This window comes from Notothenia coriiceps, unplaced genomic scaffold (assembly GCF_000735185.1).
Source record: "Notothenia coriiceps isolate Sejong01 unplaced genomic scaffold, NC01 NC01_scaffold00004795, whole genome shotgun sequence".
Taxonomy (NCBI): Eukaryota; Metazoa; Chordata; class Actinopteri; order Perciformes; family Nototheniidae; genus Notothenia; species Notothenia coriiceps.
The window spans coordinates 23,408-41,891 of NW_011337496.1; the positions used below are offsets into that span (position 1 = coordinate 23,408).

Here is an 18,484-nt window from a genome sequence, read left to right on the forward strand (position 1 = left end):
AACATGACAAGGAGAAAAGCAAAACACCCACTACCAGACACACAAAACTAAAAACGTGACACAACACAAGAATCGTGACACCTCTCTAAAGGGTGAAGGAGACAGTCCGGGTTTTGATTGAGGCAAGAGGGTTGAGACTGAGGGACACTGAGGGCAGTGTTGTAGTGGGATACCAGGCCGTCCACGGTGGAGTCGGAGGGAGCCGAGGCCATGTGGGTAGCTATCAGGTCGGATAGGGCCGGTGCACTCACAGTCTTAATGTTCCTAAACATAATGGTGCGTTGAGGATGCTGCCAGGGCAGGGAGACCGGAACAGTGAAGAGGATAGCGTGATGGTCAGATACAGCCAGGTCGAGGCGCTGTAGGTCGGGGGGCGGAGAGCCGGTAGAGCACACCAGATCCAGCGTGTGGCCTTTGATGTGGGTGGGGCCCAGGACATGTTGCTGGATGCTGAAGCAGTCCAAAAGTGAGAGGAATTCAGCAGCGAATGTGCAGTTACTGGAGTCAACGTGGATGTTAAAATCACCGAGCAGGAGAGTTGATGGAGACATGGAGCAGAGAGAGGTGAGTAACTCAGACAGCTCAGACAGGAAGGTAGTGGAAGCTTTAGGTGGGCGGTAAATGAGGGCAACCTGGAGCGGAGCAGACCCAGCCAGTTTGAAGACAACACACTCAAATGAGGTGGTAGTAGGTACTGGGAGTTCTTTAACCAGGATGCCAGCTCGGTGGATAACAGCCAATCCACCGCCACGACCCAGGGAGCGGGGCTTCTGGATGTACAAATAGCCTGGGGGTGTAGCTTGATTGAGTGTCACAAAGTCCTGCTGATTTTGCCATGTCTCTGTTAAGCATAGGATGTCAATGCTTCTGTCAGTGATAATGTCGTGGATGAGTAGTGCTTTGTTGTTGAGGGAGCCGGTATTCTGCAGCATAAATGTCACATAGTTGTTCATAGCTGCTGGGGGGAACAGGGAGGGAGAAACCAGCACACTGTCAGCACAGGCCAGGGACCTCAGGTAGATAGAGCGAACGGGAGGTTTGGTCGGATGACGTTGTTTGTTGTGATGACGACATCGCCGTGCGACAGACCGTCTGTCAGAAATAACTGCTGGGATAGGAGTTTCGGAGTAGAAAAACTTGCTGGATCTGTATGTAGCGGGGACGACGCAGAAGCCCAAGGGATTTGATAACGGCAAGGCAGTCGGGGATAGTGTGGTAGAAAAAGTTACGAAGTTCCAACGAGGAGTATTAGAGCAGCATCACGAGAAGAGCGGCGAGCCAGCTAGCAGCTAGCACCATTAGCCCTGCAGAAACCGGACCTCGAACCTCGGCAGCGGTGATGGAAAACAGCCCAGTTGGAATGGCCGGACTGAGGGAGGGTTTGTGGATAGTCCTGGGAGTGTGGCAGAGAGGAGCCCAGTCGGAGAATTCCGGAACGGGGACTACGCGGATAGCAGAGCGTGATGGTGAGCTCGTTTTGCTAATGGCAGGGTGGCAGAGGCTAAGAGCTAAACAGCAGCCAAACATAGTCGGCTAAGCAACAGAGATGGCAGAAACACAAAACCAGAGGAGAACAATATTTCCGCTGTGTAAGGGAATTAAATAGATTGATGGCAGGGAGTGGCAGACACGAGAAGTAAGCGTTGGCATGAAGAGCGGCGAAAAACACGCCAGCGTCCCCTCAAACCTCAGAGAGGACTATCACCCACACACACGGCTGACTACAATTATAATTTCATATGGCCCAGTGTAGTAAGAAAAAGCCAAAGGTGAGAGTAACAGAAGTATTTGGATCCTTTAATTTAAAATATAGTAATACAAGAGCGCCGATAAACATACTACTATAAGAAAAATGAAGTATTGTCATAGAAATGCACTTCAGTAACAGAAGTAAAAACACTCAACAGAATGGTTCCTTTCATTCGATATAGTATTATTTATGTGGTAGTTATTATTGTTAGTGGCAGAATACGGCATTATTCTGCTGGATACAATTTCCCACTCATTAAAGGCAATCAAAAATCTGAACGCATTAAAATCTTAAATCACTGTTTGTAATCAGCCTTACTGTTTTACTGTCCATTGTGCCTGAGCTGTATCTGAGCTTTCAATGAAAAAAGAGAAATACAAATTTGGCTTACATTTTGAGAAAAACAACTTGAGTAGGATTATGATTTAAATAATTTATTAATTCAAAAAGTATTAGAAGCCAATTATATTATATTTTGTATGACAAATAATCAAAAAAACTAGTGAAAAGCTCAAAATTGTACTCTAAAATGTAGTGGAGCAAAGACGTACTTGTTTTAACTTAAAACAATATTGAAGTACCGTAGCTTGGGTAAGTTACTTTCCATCAAGGGGAAGAACACAGTCCGATTGGTTAGCTAGCCGGCTCTTTTCTGATCGGTCAACCGCTTAGAGATGTCCCGCCTCTTAGCAAATCACGTACAGTGTGTAGGCCAATAGAAGCGCAAGTGCGTTTAACCCATAGTGATGTCACTATGTTACAGAAGTAAACACAGGACTACTCAACTCAACTCAACTCAACTTTATTTATAAAGCCCTTTTCAAAACAGCCGGAGCTGAAACAAAGTGCTGTACATGCCATAAAAAACAAAAACAAAACAACAATAACAATAAATAACAATATAAAAACAACAAAACCAATGAAGCATATAAAAACAAACAGAAACAGAGTCTCATGCTGGATTAAAAGCCAAGGAATAAAAATGGGTTTTTAGGCGAGTTTTAAAAATGGACAGTGAAGGGGCTTGTCTAATGGTCAATGGGAGGCCATTCCACAGTTTGGGACCGGCAGCGGAAAAGGCTCTATCCCCTCTGAGCTTCCGTTTAGACCTCGGTACCTCCAGGAGCAGCTGATCAGCTGACCTGAGGCACCGGGCAGGGGAGTAAGGATGGAGCAGCTCTGAGAGGTACGGCGGGGCGAGACCGTTAAAAGATTTAAAAACAAATAAAAGAATCTTAAAATGGACTCTAAAATGCACAGGCAGCCAGTGGAGGGAGGCTAAAATGGGAGTAATGTGCTCCCTCTTACGTGTTCCAGTTAGAAGGCGTGCGGCAGCATTTTGGTAGTCCAAAATGCTGCCGCACGCCTTCTAACTGGAACACGTAAGAGGGAGCACATTACTCCCATTTTAGCCTCCCTCCACTGGCTGCCTGTGCATTTTAGAGTCNTCTTCTCCTCGGCAGGGCTGCAGTATCAGTCATCTTTTAGAAAGCAGCCCTGCCCGAGTGTACTCCCTGTCACAATGATGAACTGCTTTTTACTAAACGGGGAGTAAAGAAAAAAAAAGTTTGGCCCACGATAATGTGAATTTATAGATCAATAACCTCAAATGGTTTGGAGCAGATGGAGTTTGCTAATTTAAAGATTTGAATCTATCTCTAATATGTGTGTGTGTCTCCATTTCAGGGACTTGGCGGTAATCGTGGCATCCATTGCGTACAACACCTGGTTCACCAAGCTGCACTGCAAAGACATGCGCATAGTAACTATCTTTTAAAAAAAATCTTCCTCACTTTTGCTAGATGGTTACAGAATGGTTAGCATTTTCAAAGTCAACATTAATCAATATGGCTATGGGTTTTGTACCAATTCATCGTGTGTTGTACATAGATCCTCCCTGTATTATCATTAAATCTCTTGAGATGACATACTAAATGAAAGCAAGTTAAGAAACCCATGATTGAAAGAGAACAGTGAGTCAGCATTGTTTTATGTTCCTATTAAAGAGGATGTGAATCTGTATTAAATATTCATATTGTGCATTAGAGTGAGTGGTATCCATCTTAAGTGAAAACACTCAGTTAAACAAACAAGTATTATTTGTAATGTAATATCAAATATCTTGATAATTAATGCCCCTCATATGTGGTTTGAAATTTCAAAAGAACCGTTTAAAACAGAGATGTTGGCACCTAGAGTGACTACCAGTCAACAAAAAAAACAAAAAGGACAACCAGCAGTCTTTTGGTCTGAAAACATGGGAGTCAACAAACCCTTCAGATTAGTCTCCCATTCCTGAATCACATACCGGCTTATAAGAATATACCGTTCCAAATTTGAGTCTCTACCTACACAATTTCTTCATTTGGCAGCGCAAGGTTGAGTATTGCAACAAACTGAACACCCCTTCCTTTCAAGACTCATACATCTCTGTAGTTTATTTCTTCCTTGTTATTTCAGAGGGTTGAAGTGGACAGGGCTTAGCTCAAAAATGGTGATGATTATTGATTTTTTTCAATACTTGGTTGACTGAAATGTTCATTATAATCTGATGACAAAATGTGGCATTTGAAACGAGCTTTAACGAAAGAAATAATAGGGAGTAAATATTTTTGACCCGTAAATACTTAACATTGATACAAATGTAAACTAAAACAGTACAATATTTCAAGTTATCTTCGATTAAAACTTAAAATATTACATAACAATTACAAACATTTGCCTAAAACTACTGTAATAAGCATTTTCATTATGAGACTGGAATTCTTTGAGGCTGAAAAAAGGGTTCTGATTATTAATTTTGACATAATTCTATTAAATGAATATAATATAATATAAAAATTATAATTAAAGGAAAAATCTTAAAAGAATAAACATTTGACTATTAATGACGAAAAGATGTCTGAAGTGTCATGAATTTTCATGACATTTTCTTTCTAACGAGTCAGACTAAACCTAAAATATGTGATATCAACTTTGCTCAAAACGCTATACATCGTCCTTGAGGCTATCTTAATTTACATAAAGGGAATTTAACAAATGACTACCTGCCTTCACAGAACCACTTCAAAAGTACAACCCAGTCAGCTTTGTGTGTGTTGTAGTTACTAAAATATAATAAATACATGTTTGTCTTAAGAAACAGATATTTTAGACCAATATCACCTCTGCTCATGTACGTCTAGACATAGTCCTTGAGGCTATTTATCTCATTGTACATTTAGCAAATTGTGGCTTTCACAAAACTACTCTGAAAGTGTAAAATCAGCAATCCATTAATCAGGCTTTACCGATCCTAATCAGACTTCGGTTGCTTCAGACTACTTCTTGCTTTTACATTCTCTTCCTTTTGAGCCCCCTGGTCCCAGGAGCCTTCAGGTTTGTTTCTTCTTTTTCCTCCAGGGCTCTGAGGTGGTGGACCAGGTTCTGCACACAGTCAGCAAGTCCAACACTCTGGAGGAGCTCACTCTGGAGAACGCAGGACTGAAATCGTAGGTTTGACAGCTTCCTCCCGCCCTGTCACCTCTCCGTTAATCTAACTTCATCTCCCTTTCTTCCTCTCCTCCCACCTTGTCCTCTCAGACAACACCTACCCCTCTTCTCTTTTGTCCTTTTTATAATCGCCCCTGTTTTTTCGATTCCCTTTTCTCTGCTTTGCTTGTACTCTTTCTTCCCACTTCCTTCTCGTCTCACCCTTTCACCTCAGCTCTTCCCACCTCCCCTCCTCACTCCAGCTCTTCCCACCTCCCCTCCTCACCCCTTGTGTGTTAACCTTTCAAATTCTGTCTCTCCTCTTCTTTCTCCCTCTCACACCCCTGTTAACCTTCTTCAGATAAAGGTCTCTCCTGTCTGTGCGTGGTTATTTTCCCCACGTTTGAGAATATTTTTGGGCTTCACCTGGCGAGAAAATCTCCCCTTCTATGCATCGTTAGAATCATTTAGCAAAGTCTTTTTCTTTATTACGTATTCATTGAGATGAATTGGCTGCCTCAAGGCCACAGGATTTATTGCAGAATAATAATGAGGCACCAAATGTTTATATTTTCAATGTGTTAAAATGCTCTAGACAAGCACTCCACCAAACTCTAACAGGGAAGAAAGAAATCCCTTTTTATACAAAGATGCTCAAAGAGTGCAGTGAATGTTAAAGTATGTGACTTTATAGACTCCCACCCAAATACCATACTTCCTATCACCTTTTCAATATGTGATTCAAGAGATTTCAAAGTAATTTGCCGGCACAAATGACAAAGTACAGCACAGTAAGAAAAAGTGTCTTACCTTCATAAGCTTTTCCTTTCAAACACTTGTTTGCAAGTACATAACGTTCTTTAAGTTCAAAGCTTTTCTCAAATGAAACGGCTTTGAACGACTCGCGCCATGTTTTATTATGTAGTTACTCGAATAAAAAGATGAAACAAAAGGTGTTTTTGTAGTTTAAATGTAATTTATAGTGCCGTTAGACTGCCTTGTTTATACAGGTGCTTACGCGATGCAAACTGTTTTATAAAGGCAGTCAAGATGTTGTTCGTTTAAAAGGTTTACCCCCAACAAATATGTATCAAAGGAGAGTATTTCATGACAAAAAACACATTGGGAATTTGGGTTTTTAGAGGTATCTTCAAAATATGTTTCATTTTTTACTTCTGGAGCTATTGGAAATGTTTGAATCTATGGAGTCGGAAACTATCCAAATAGTATAAGACTATCAGTATTAATGTAGACTTATCTCTATCTGCAACTGTGCAGCAATGCCAGATTAACAGAGTAAATAGGCGAGATAAATGTATTCAAATGTCAACGTTGGGAATAAAGCTGCAAACTGTTCAATGCAGACCTCGAAAATATATGTTTTTCTGCCAGTCCTGACTTCACATGCTCATGCTTGACGGAAATATTTCTAAGTGAAGTGGGATTGATCCCAAATAAGTCATTGTCATCTGCAGTTACATTAGCTCCTAGCAAAATATTAATATATTTATTTACGGATATTTCTAGAATATCAAAACCTTTGTCTCTATTCAATATTATTATTGAAATTCACACCAATGACAAAAATCATTACCCAGCATATCAATATAAACAACCAATAATGTACATTTTTATTTTGAAATGTATAGTGTGAGTACATCTTAAGTCAATTTTAGCATAAACGTTTTTTTTTTATCAAGAAGGTAGCATCAGTAGCCTTTGTAGGGACTCAGGGGAAAAAAGGGTTCACCGGTTCAAGTCCCGATCAAACATGTGTGTTCAGACCTAATTTGTACAGGTTCTGTTTATGTATGCATTTGTACTGGTGTGTAAAGACTAACAATGAAAAACCAAATTTCCCCTTGTGGGATTAATAAAGTGGCTTCTTCTTATTTTCATCTCTGAAAAAGGGGCAGCTTCTTGAGTGTTTCATTTATTAACAGTAGGTTTAATAATGAAAAATTACCAGGTACATTTAGTTGTATAAAGTAAATCTATCTGGCAGATTTTACACCAGTATTGAATCAGCAATTTTCACAATAGCCTCATATTCCTTCTTCTATAACGTTTTGTCTCCAGGGACTTTCCGCAGAAGATGGCGTCGGCGCTGTCTGAGAACCCGGCCTCTGTGATCCACTCCCTGAACCTGGCCCACAACACGCTGGACAACCAGGGTAACCCCTCCCAATCTGCTGTAGTGTCTCTGAGGGCACTGCTGATTGTTCTTGTGCTCTTAAAGAATTCAAAATCAATGACTATCCTCAGAGAACCTTTAATTTCTGTTCCTCCTCCTCATCTATCTTTCATATAGGACTATATAAGGTCCTCCTCTCTTGAGAAATCCTTTTATTTGTATCGTCTCGCCAACAACTCGCCTCACTAACTGAACCTCTTACAGAGCAACGTGCATCATAACCAATAATGTTTTTCTACTATTCTTAATTATTAATCTAAGTTGTTCTTTTAATGTAATGTTGGAAGCAGCGTTTCCGCCAGAGGGGCGTCTTGCCGTCATTTGACAAAAAAATAAATAATTTGAGAGAAGATCGAGAGTTTTTATCGAAACTGAGGCTCTGTGGTAAACTGAAGAGGCGTTTAGGAGCTGAAAGAGCCGGCTCTTAGTGACTAGTCACTAAAAAGAGCCGGAATTCCCATCACTAATACGTAAAGAGATAGTATCTATAAGGGACGGCTCAATTCAAGTCACGTGACACGACGTGACGTCATTCTGCTGTTGGTTCTGGACTGGTGTTGGTGAATAAAGCAGACTGCTCCGTGTGTGGTGTCGCTGGGCCGCTGTCACATCTGTTCCTTGATCTCTGCGTCACCGACCAATTTGATATTCGTGTGACAGAAAAAAAAACGTTACTACGCTATAATCGAGCGGCGAGCTACTGAAAAGCTGCCCGCGAGCTACCGGTAGCTTGTGATCGACGTGTTGCAGAGCCCTGCTATACAGTACACCTTTCCCTCCCTTTTTAAAAATGGACATTCCCGCTTTTGCCTGTTTTATATCATTTTAAAGTTAAAGTATTTTGGTTCTGACAAAAGAAGATATTTAAAGACCTGACTTTGCACGTTGAGAAACTGGGATATACATTTTAATATATTTGTAACATTTTATATTACCTTTTTATAAGATAATATAAGAAATTCAGGTGTCATAGCATCAATAATAGAAAAGTACAACCAATGATAGGGCAGCTAAGAGTACACACAGAGATATAATTAATAATATATATTTTTTAAAGTAAGTCACAGTATAGATTAACTTAAACATTTAAATAAAACACACCTTTATCTCCCTTTTTTAAATATGGAAAGTTCCCACTTTTCTCACATTTTTCACAATTTCTTGCCAATTTTTAGACACTTCATCTATTCGATTACTCTCTTAAATAGTCAGGCAGATGAACCACTCATCAACATAATCATTTTTTTGAAGCCCCACGTTATACACCTTTCTCTCCCTTTCCCGCTTTTCTCTGTTTTATATCATATTCAAATAAATGTCTTTGGGTCACAAAATACAAAACAAGACATTTAAAGACATTAACTTGGACTTTGAGAGCCTGGGATGGACATTATCCTTTTTTCCGACATTTTAAAAACAAAACAATGAGACGATTACATCTAGAAAATTATCTAAACATTAAATGATAAGGAAAATATTTGTTATTTACAGCCCTACTCTATACTTCCCTTTTATATATGGAGATGTCCCACTTTTCTGTGCTTTGTATCACATTCAAGTCAATATCTTTTGGTCCTGACAAAACAAGATATTTAAAGACATTACCTTAGACTTTGAGGAGCTGGTATCGACATGTTTGACAATAATCCTAATCTAAAAAATAATCTGAACATGAATCTATCATTTGGCTTTTCAGTCAAACCTTTTACACCTTTCTCTCATGTGCTTTGTACGCACATATTATTTTACACCACATTCAGGCTCTGCATGCATGCCACTCTCACTCATTAGCTAATTCCTGCCCTCCCGCCTGACACACGTCACTTCAACTCGCTTCAATTAATTGTTTCTGCTCACAGTTGCCTCCCTCTATGTGTGTGTGTAGAAAGTGTGTATAGACTTCCTTTATTGTGACTACAGCCACATACGCACTGCAGCTTTAACCAGCATCACAATAACCCCGTAATCACAGTGGGAAATGACCTTCAGTCTGTTTGCAAAGCTTACAGTGTTCTTCATGCATCGAATCCCAGGAACAGTTCTGCACACATTCAATCAGGAAACAAGGTTTGGCACTACACAAAAGCATTGCATTCTTAAATAAAGCCGAGGCTTTTATGCTATTTTTATAACCATCCCTGCGATGGGTTTTATCGTTTTGCTGAGATGAAACTCTTTCCGTCTCCGTTATGTAATGTGGCTTGGCATATGGTATTTATACGTGTTTCTGCACTGGGTATGTGGGAGAGAGCCAGGTCCTTGAGTATGTTGGTGTTTGTTTTCCCACTGTAGTATACGGGTGGGTATAGCTATGTATATGTTTGGAGGGGGTGTATTGAGAGAGGTTGCATTTTAGCTTTGCAGAGCTCTGTTTAGGCTCCAACTCAAGAAGCTGATAGAAAGATCAAAGGGAAGCAAGCGTCAAATATTTAAAAAATCTACTAATTTATACGTACTTTCTAAAAAGCTGTGTTCAGGGAGCACAGAGTAGAAGTACAATAGAGGTGTTTCAGGAAGGGGGGGGGGAGAGGGAGGGGACTTTGGGATTTTAGCTTCTGGAGACCATTTACATACACACAAATGTATATTACTACAGGAAAGGGAAACTCCAAAAAAGCATAACGGGGCCTTTTTAACCGGAATTACCAAAACATAATATGACAATTTGGAAGTGCCCTAGGCTTAAAGAGATTTTATGATTCTGAAATGGGCCATTTTGTATTCCATTACTTTGGGACATATATTTTATATTTGGATGTCATTACTTTTGTATTGAAACAAAAATCGTTTACTTGTAACTTCTTTGACTTAACTATAGTACTTTTTGTATCACTCATTAAACCATTAGTTGTTCTGGCTCTAGATGTGTGATAAATATGTTGATTTGGTATTTATGATTATACGATGAATGTGTCCTCTCTTCTCTTCTCCCCTTCCCCTCTCTTTAAACCAGGAGTCTCCAACCTGATTCAACAAGTGTGTCGCCTCAACAAAGGTCTGCGCCTCCTCAACCTCTCCAAGACCTCCCTTTCCTCCAAGGGTAAGAGACCCCGATCATTAAATATAATGAATGTCCAATTAAGTTTTGGGACTGGTACAACAGATGGTGCTCAGACACTTTCTATGACTCTGTTTTTGTAGCTGCTGCCCACCATGCAGTTCTATTTTGTCTAGCGTTACCTCGCATAGATAAACTGACCCATGCAGTATGACCCATCTACCAAATTAATCCCCTTTAAAACCCCATTTAGGCATTAGTGCAGTGTCCCAATTCTATTGCTCTTATCCCAAACAGCACAACCGTCCACTATTATAGCAGATTCAAAGAGATCACATTTAAGTCCATACATTAATAGCCTCAACGTAATGGCATTTGTCATCCTATTTTGATCTGATCAGAATCAGAATCAGGTTAATTGCCATGCCGGTTTGCACGTACAAGAACTTTGCTTTGGTGTATTATAGTGCATATATAAACACAATAGTTAAGTTGAGCTAAGTTGTAAAAAAAGGAACAAATATAAACATTTTTTTATGCTATTTAAAAAAATATATACAAATAAATGTTTACATGAAAATTTATTAGAAAAAAGTGCAGTAAAAATATGACAATTTACTCTGAGAATCAAATAATTTGAACAGAATTCAAACTGGCTGAGTTATTAAAGAGGGTACAGAGTTCTCTGATGTATCTACTTTGGCTTGAATGATGATTTTCTTTCATGTACACAAGCAGTAAGCTGTCCTACAAAGCAAAATACAGTATCTATATATGTTTTTGTCCAAATTAACAACAAAACATTTTCCAAATAACAACAGAATCACATGTTTTAGTGTCTGTTGTACCATGTATTGTTAAAATGATTGTTTTAACGCATTGTTGATGATCTGTTGGAGGGAGATTCTGTTGAAATTCTGCCTCCATGATATAATGGAAGTGACATTTTCTGACCTCCTGTCTGTGAGCTGTTTTCATATAGACAGGGAAACAGCTTTGAATGAAAATCGTTTTTTTTGTGTGTGATCTATTGACCTCTTGTGTTGTGCATGGATTCTGGTAAAATAGCACAGTGTAGTTCTGTAGATCTGAGTACTTTTTCCACCACTGCGTTTCCAGAAGATTAGACAAAGGTGTTTATTTAGGGCTCTATAGCGGTACTTACTGTAGGGGTCTAAAATAACCAGCCCAAATGCCATCAAAGTGAGGCATTACATCCTTTCTATCTATTACACAATTTGCCCTGAAGCTTGAAAGCTAAACCCTTTTCCCCAGCTCCTCTGCTCCTGTAGGGACTGCTTTCGGCTGAATGTTGAGTGTTACGTACACCGCAGACGACAACCTTGATAACCTGTAACAAATGGAAAGAAAACACACTGGGTGTGATTTTAAAGGCAGTGGGATGACACAGTGATTCAGGGGAACGCAGTGCTGACCTTGAATGGGGGGTGAAGGTATGACTTTGCAGGGGCTGAGCATTACTTTGTTGAATATTTATAGATTTGTCTCCGCCCCTCCTTCCCTTCATCTCTAAAAACAGCTACACATATGCTGAGGCGAGCATGTGCACGCACGCACGCAGACACTATCTGTGAGATGTGATCAGATATGCAAAAAGGCAGATATCTCTCGCATGCACCCACACAAGAGGCATTGATTTGACTTCTACTACTATTTCTCTGTTTAAAATAATAACACGTTTTTTCAAATGTATATTTGATCAAATTTGTATTTAATGTTGTTTAATTTATCTTACAAGATCACATTTTTATTGTTTTATTTTATTCAATTTGATCTTTACTTAATTGTATTACATTTTGTATATTTAATTGAGTTCATTAGATAATGGAGCAAGTGCTCCAACATCCATGCTTCATTTATATTTTCCTATTTTATCTGAAATAATTGTATATTTAGCTTGTTTTGTTTTATGTTTTTTACTTTATAATATAAAGAGCAAATGTTGCAAGATACATATTTTTTTACTTTTATCAATTTAAATTCATCTTTTTATTTTGGTTATCTCTTTTATGCTACTGTTACAAGATCCAATTATTTTCATATTTATTTCTATTTTATTTGATTCAATTTATTGTATTATATTTCCTTTTCGTTTTTCTTTATGTTGTTTTATTCTATAATGGAACAACTCTTACCATATCCTATTTTAAATATGTTTTTATCCTATTTCTCTTATTTAGTTGTATTATTTCTGATTCTGATTCACACAGACTTAATGGCTTCTTCAAGTCTGATGGATAGGCAAAGTGTGAGGGGGTGGGGGGGATTAGACACCCTGTCCCCTCTTCCCCTCATTTGGCTCCTAATCGCTACAAATTAGGGATGAAGAGCTTAGCGCCTTGCTAGCGTCAGTGCAGCACATGCTGGCCTCCCCAAAGCCTTAAACAGGAGGAATGTATTCCCTACAATTTAGACTAGTGAACAGATTAATGATGCTTGTAAACTTTTTTTATTTGTCTGTGCTGCTCGATATTTCTCCCGTGTTGTTATTGTGTCTATATTTAATCTTCGACTTGCCATTCCGCACCGTGCTTTGCATCACTCAGGGCGAAGATTTTTAATGAGGGCTTCCATCGGGCCCGTGGGTGTAATTGTGTAGTGATCTGATTTTAAAAGAATGATTTTCTTTTGTTTCGGCTTTCAGGGTACATACCAGGATACAGGGGGGAAGTGTCTAGCTTCCTCCTAAAATCTTCTTTTGATACTAGCCTGCCATCGGAGCTCACTTGTCTCTGCGCAATTATTTAGTTTGCCACATTGCTCGCTCACCCTCCTGCATTATGTACTTTTGTATTCATTAGTTGTTAATAAGTCACGTCCAGAGAAAAAAAAGATCATTATAAGATCATTAAACTGACTTTGGGATGCATATCATTTGATTATTGAAACTAATTTTCCCTCTCCTTTTTATTTCACCTCTATCACGACCCCCCCATTAGGTGTGGTTACTTTGTCCCAGGCGTTGTGTTCAAGTGACGACTACTCCAATTCTCTACTGCATCTGGACCTCAGTAAAAACCCCGGGGTTCTGTCTGGAGAGGACGCAACAGTAAGGAAGCAAATACCATTCAGAAATTATCCTTACTTCGTTTTTCTATTTTGTTGTTTCTATACACATTTTTTGTTGTGCATAACAAAACCTGAGTGAAAATGACGTACATTAAAGAAAAAAATAAGTTTCCAAAAAGTTGTTAAGGTGTCAAATTTCATGTTTTAGATCAAATATACTTTTATTTATCCAAAAATGTAATGTTGTTTTGTTAACGCAGCATGTTTAACAAGGCCTTGCGCCCCATTTAAAAGTGCTTCTGCATTAGCTTCAAATAAGCCAAGTGCTACGTAAATGTTCTGACAGATATAATACTTGCAATAAGCTAAGTCTGGAACCTGTATCTAAGGACTTAAAGAATATTAGAGGTGTTGTACTCTCTTGCACTCAAAGTAAACATTCACAATGGTTTGCCATTGGACATTTGGACCATAAATGGTTTAATGTAAACCGTTAGCATTCTTCTTTCAAAGAGAATTAGGAAAGCAAAGGGTTTCCTGTTATGAACCAATGAGTATACCATCAGTAAAGACATTTACCAATCAGAGGATCAGTGGTTTGATCCCACCAGTGTTTTTGGTCAAGATACTTAGCCCTAAATTGTTCCCAGCGTTATGTCTATGCTATTGAAGTGTACGTGTAAGGGAAACCTCTGCAGCAATGGAGAGTCAGGACTCAGAGAGACACAAGGAGAGTTGGAGCTTTGATGTCAAACAATGATAGTTTATTACAAGTATAACGGCCGGAGAATTCATATCACAAGTCACAGCAGCAAAAGGTTCTGACTGCACGGGTGGGTTGCCATGTACATTCTGCCCAGCCTCTCTCTAGATAGACCTTTTAACTAGTTCAGAAAGAGTAAACAACATATTTGGGGAGATGGTGCGTAAACACCTGGAGACACTGAATCACTTATCTGACTCTTAGGCTCTGTGACCGAGAGTTGACCGGTCATAAAACTGGTAATGTCAACAATAGCTGAGACTTCCCATTCCTTAAGACAGATAACAGACTTAGGGTTGGTCGTAAACGTCAACACACAGAAAAGGTTAGACTCCTAGGAGTAAGACAAAATTAATATTTAATATTAGTATGTATGCTTTGGATCAAAGCATATGCTAAATAACATGTGTTCTAATGTACAGACAATTTATATGTGCTTGTATTTTCTTCCTTTATCTGTTCTCTAAAATACATTGTCCTTGTTCCCCTGCAGAACCTGTACCTGTTCCTGGCCCAGCCCAACTGCCTGGTCCACCTGGACCTCTCTGGGACAGACTGCACCGTGGACTCGGTTAGTACGCTCTGTCTCTGTTACAGTTGATATCCAGTCATCGCTGTCTGAATTCCCCTTTAGGATAGGATTCAGGCCAAGAAACAGAAAGTGGGTTTCGTCCTGAATAAGAATCGCTCTCCTCACAAAAACAATGCTAACTCACAGTCTTCCTCCGAGCTCCTCTGTGCATAATGCTTTTAGTGATGCTCTCAAGATGCTCTACAATAGAAACACACAGCCTCTTATGAATTATACAAGCAGAACATCATCTGAATTGCATCCAGGAGCTTTTGTTTTCAGGCGTTTGTTCAAGTCTTTGTCACTTCAGAGGGATGACTTTGTCCGTGTTGTGCGGCTAAATTTATTTTGCCACTGTGACAAAACGGTGTCTCGCCGCATTAGCAGATACAAGCTCACAGCTGAAAGGATGACGGAGCTTTCTCTCTTTCTCTGAAAGAGTTCAGTGACCACGCTGGAGTGAGCCTGCCCCTGCTGGATACCGCTGACATTGCAATTATTCTTGTCGATACACAACAGAAAATGTTCTAAGTTACAGATGTACTCGGGATGTTTTTCGTCTCTATGTCCCTCTGGAAGATGTAAGAGGTTTGTAAAGAGAGCCAGCTCAGATTTGTTGTTTGTGTCCCGTCGTCAGTGCTGCATTGCTGCTGACAGGACGGCGTGCAGCAGGGACCTGCGGGGATAGAAAGAACAGACAGAAATATCTGATTTATTGTGTTATTCGTTGCCGGGAGATAAGAGGTCAGTCAGCCAGAGATTTACTCTAAGCTCTGCTGTTGCTCAGTGACACCACGGCATTGAATTCTCAGAGTCCCCACTCTATATTGCCATTTAGCCTCACACCAACCTTTTTGCCTTAAAGTGCCTGTGACACGAACCCAACAACTGTTGTGCAATGAGGGCTCTATTATTGTTTTTGCGGTCCATTACCCCTCTGCCTGAAACGCTTCGATTGTAGAGGCCAGAAGACAATACCTGTCTAACATTATCGACTCTAATCGTCACAACCCGCGTGTGTTATTTAAAACCATTGTAACTGTTCTTAACCCCCCCCAGCCTGGGTACACAGAGGCTTCCCCCGAAATGTGTAATAGCTTCTTGCACTTTTTCATTGATAAGGTTACTACTGTAAGGGCCCTCATCTCTACTCCTGCATCGGACCCCTCTGACCCTGTTCCTTCCTCAGCTGTGTTTGATGTGTTTGAACCTGTGTCTCTGAAGGCCTTAGAAGATGTGGTTGGCCAGATTAAGCCATCAGGTTCTCCTTGTGACTCTGTCCCGCCTCACTTTTTTAAAGAGGTTTTCCCTAGTATAGGGCAGTCGGTTCTGGCCGTTATTAACAGCAGTCTGTCTTCTGGTATTGTCCCCCAAAGTTTTAAACATGCTGTGGTGCAACCCCTGCTTAAGAAACCTGGTCTTGATCCTGGTGTGCTAGCCAATTTTAGACCCATCTCAAAACTGCCTTTTATTTCAAAGATCCTAGAAAAAGTTGTTTATACACAATTAAAATCTTTTCTGGATGAGCATGATGTCCTGGAGGTTTTCCAGTCTGGTTTTAAAACACTGCATAGCACAGAGTCGCCCTTACTAAGAGTTTTTAATGACATCCTCCTGGCAAATGACTCTGGGGACTATGTGATTCTTGTCCTCCTGGATTTAACTCTGCGGCTTTTGATACTGTGGACTACAACATTTTAGTGCCCTCGGTTACAGCACCTAGTGGGGTATTTCTGGTACTGCCTTGGACTGGTTCAAGCCTATCTGGCAGACAGAAACCATGGTGCGTAAGCCTTGGTGGTTCTGAGTCCCACCCTGCCTCCACTGTCATATGGGGTTCCACAGGGTTCAATTTTAGGGCCCCTGCTTTTCTCATTGTACCTGCCTGCCCCTGGGTTCCATCTTGAGGAAGCATGGTATCTCCTTCCATTGTTATGCTGATGACAGCCAGATCTATGTGCCACTAAAAAAGAAGGATGCTTTTCTCTCTGCAAACCGCTTCTGTTATGTCTTGAAGACATTAAAGCCTGGATGTGTCTTTAAACTTTTTAAAATTCAATGAAAATAAGACAGAAGTGATGGGTGTTCGGTCCAGTGGCTCATGTAAACCCTCCTGTTGACTTGGGGCCACCTTGATGCATTACAGGAAAGCAACAGTGACAAACTTGGGTTTTAAGATGGACAGGGATTTTAAACTTGACGGGCAAATTGGGGCCAGTAGTGAAGTCCAGCTTTTTTTTATTCTTAGGCAGCTGGCCAAGGTGAAGGCCCCTCTTGGAGCACGGCCTTTGAAAGGTAATCCATGCCATCTCGGCTGGATTATTGTAGGCACTGATGGAGCGCAGTTCTCCTCGCCGTCTCCGTAGTCCAATGCTTGCCGCGCCTTCTAAACTGGGAAACGTAAGAGGGGCACCACTGGCTGCCTGCATTTTAGAGTCCGTCTGATCTTTTCTCTAAATTTTTACACGGGTCTCGCCCCGCGTGCCAAATCGCATCTGCCGTCACTACCGCAACTGCCAAGCGTGGAAGAAGCAAGTAAGCCCATTTTGGTATTGTTCAATCAGGCTCCATCTGCTGCTTAGAGGTCCCTTTGCTTATTCATATTGAGGTCTCGCCGCCAGTACCTGTTAAGAGCCAGCACTACTAGTCTACACGGGCGCACAGGAGCAGCTGACAAAGCCTGCGCCTGGGTTACAAAGTGTGGCATGGCTTCTCATTATCTATCACTCAAGCAGCGACTTCACTGTACCAATGAGTTGCAAACTCGAAAAACCGGACTGTTCGATGGGCTTTAATGTGATGAGATGGATAAACATGCGATCATATTGCTTTTACAGGATCTCAAGCTAAGATAATATTGTATCGCTGAATCAGTTTATTCTTTGCATGCGTGTGGAATTGCTGCAGTCAGCCTGATAGCTGAAAAGCGCTGAAAAGTAGGCCTACAGCCCCAGCAGCAGGCACTGGCTGCAACTATTGGAAAAGAACATCCCCTGTAATCGTCATCAAAACATGCCCTACATGTATGTATGCCATTTAACCCATCCTAGCTATTAAGCGACGTGGAGCCACGCTATTATACAGCCACCTGGGCGTAACTGGCACCTCCACCTGGTTACTGGCACCTCCACCTGGCTTCCAGTCCACACTCAGCCTGGTTTGGCCCGTCTGCGGACTCACCACCCCCATAAGACACCTAACAGACTGAGGCTTACTGCCCGTCGTCAATATTATTTGATGGCAGCGGCGGGTTGGCAAAATGGCCAAACGTGCCGTCTGCTTTTCCAGCCTTTTCTAAAGCGAGAAGGATTTTGCCTACTCTTTTTTGTCATATATGGAACAGTAGCATAAATCTGCAGGGCGGGGTTTATCAAGCAACAAGTAAATCCTTAAACCCTGCAGATCAGACTTAGGCCAGCCATAGGAATTAATGCTTTCCATCCTGGCCATATAACTTGTCACAAGGTCTGACATCTTCAGCATTCATCTAAGAAAACCTGTTTTGGGGGAAAATTAATCAGTGAGCAATATCAACAGCTGACGAGTCAGCAGGGATGGCACAGCGCCTGCCAAAACAGAAATCTGGCTCATTGCTCCAAAGCCGCTAAATCTAACAGCTGTCCTAATTAGATTAGAATTTATACAAAGACAACGGCGACGGCTTCAGGAGGCGCTTAGACAGCTGAGTGGCGATTGCTTACGACACA

The 18,484-nt window shown here is 40.7% G+C and overlaps 2 protein-coding genes across 2 annotated transcripts in view; one reads left to right on the forward strand and one right to left on the reverse strand.

Moving 5' to 3' along the window:
* Positions 1-1,739: 1,739 nt before the first annotated feature.
* LOC104942576 (leucine-rich repeat-containing protein 16B-like) lies at positions 1,740-14,951 on the forward strand. The gene is made up of 9 exons (XM_010767823.1): positions 1,740-1,769; positions 3,068-3,132; positions 3,437-3,512; positions 5,153-5,241; positions 7,301-7,395; positions 10,369-10,455; positions 13,374-13,483; positions 14,700-14,777; positions 14,841-14,951. The coding sequence occupies exons 1-9, from the start codon at positions 1,740-1,742 to the stop codon at positions 14,949-14,951; spliced, it is 741 nt and encodes a 246-aa protein (XP_010766125.1).
* Positions 14,952-15,410: 459 nt separating this feature from the next.
* Positions 15,411-18,484, reverse strand: part of LOC104942577 (leucine-rich repeat-containing protein 16B-like) — a 16,923-nt gene continuing 13,849 nt past the window's right edge. The window contains exon 8 of the mRNA XM_010767824.1: positions 15,411-15,453. Coding sequence (XP_010766126.1) covers positions 15,411-15,453 — 43 coding nt within the window. The remainder of the gene's footprint in view (positions 15,454-18,484) is intronic.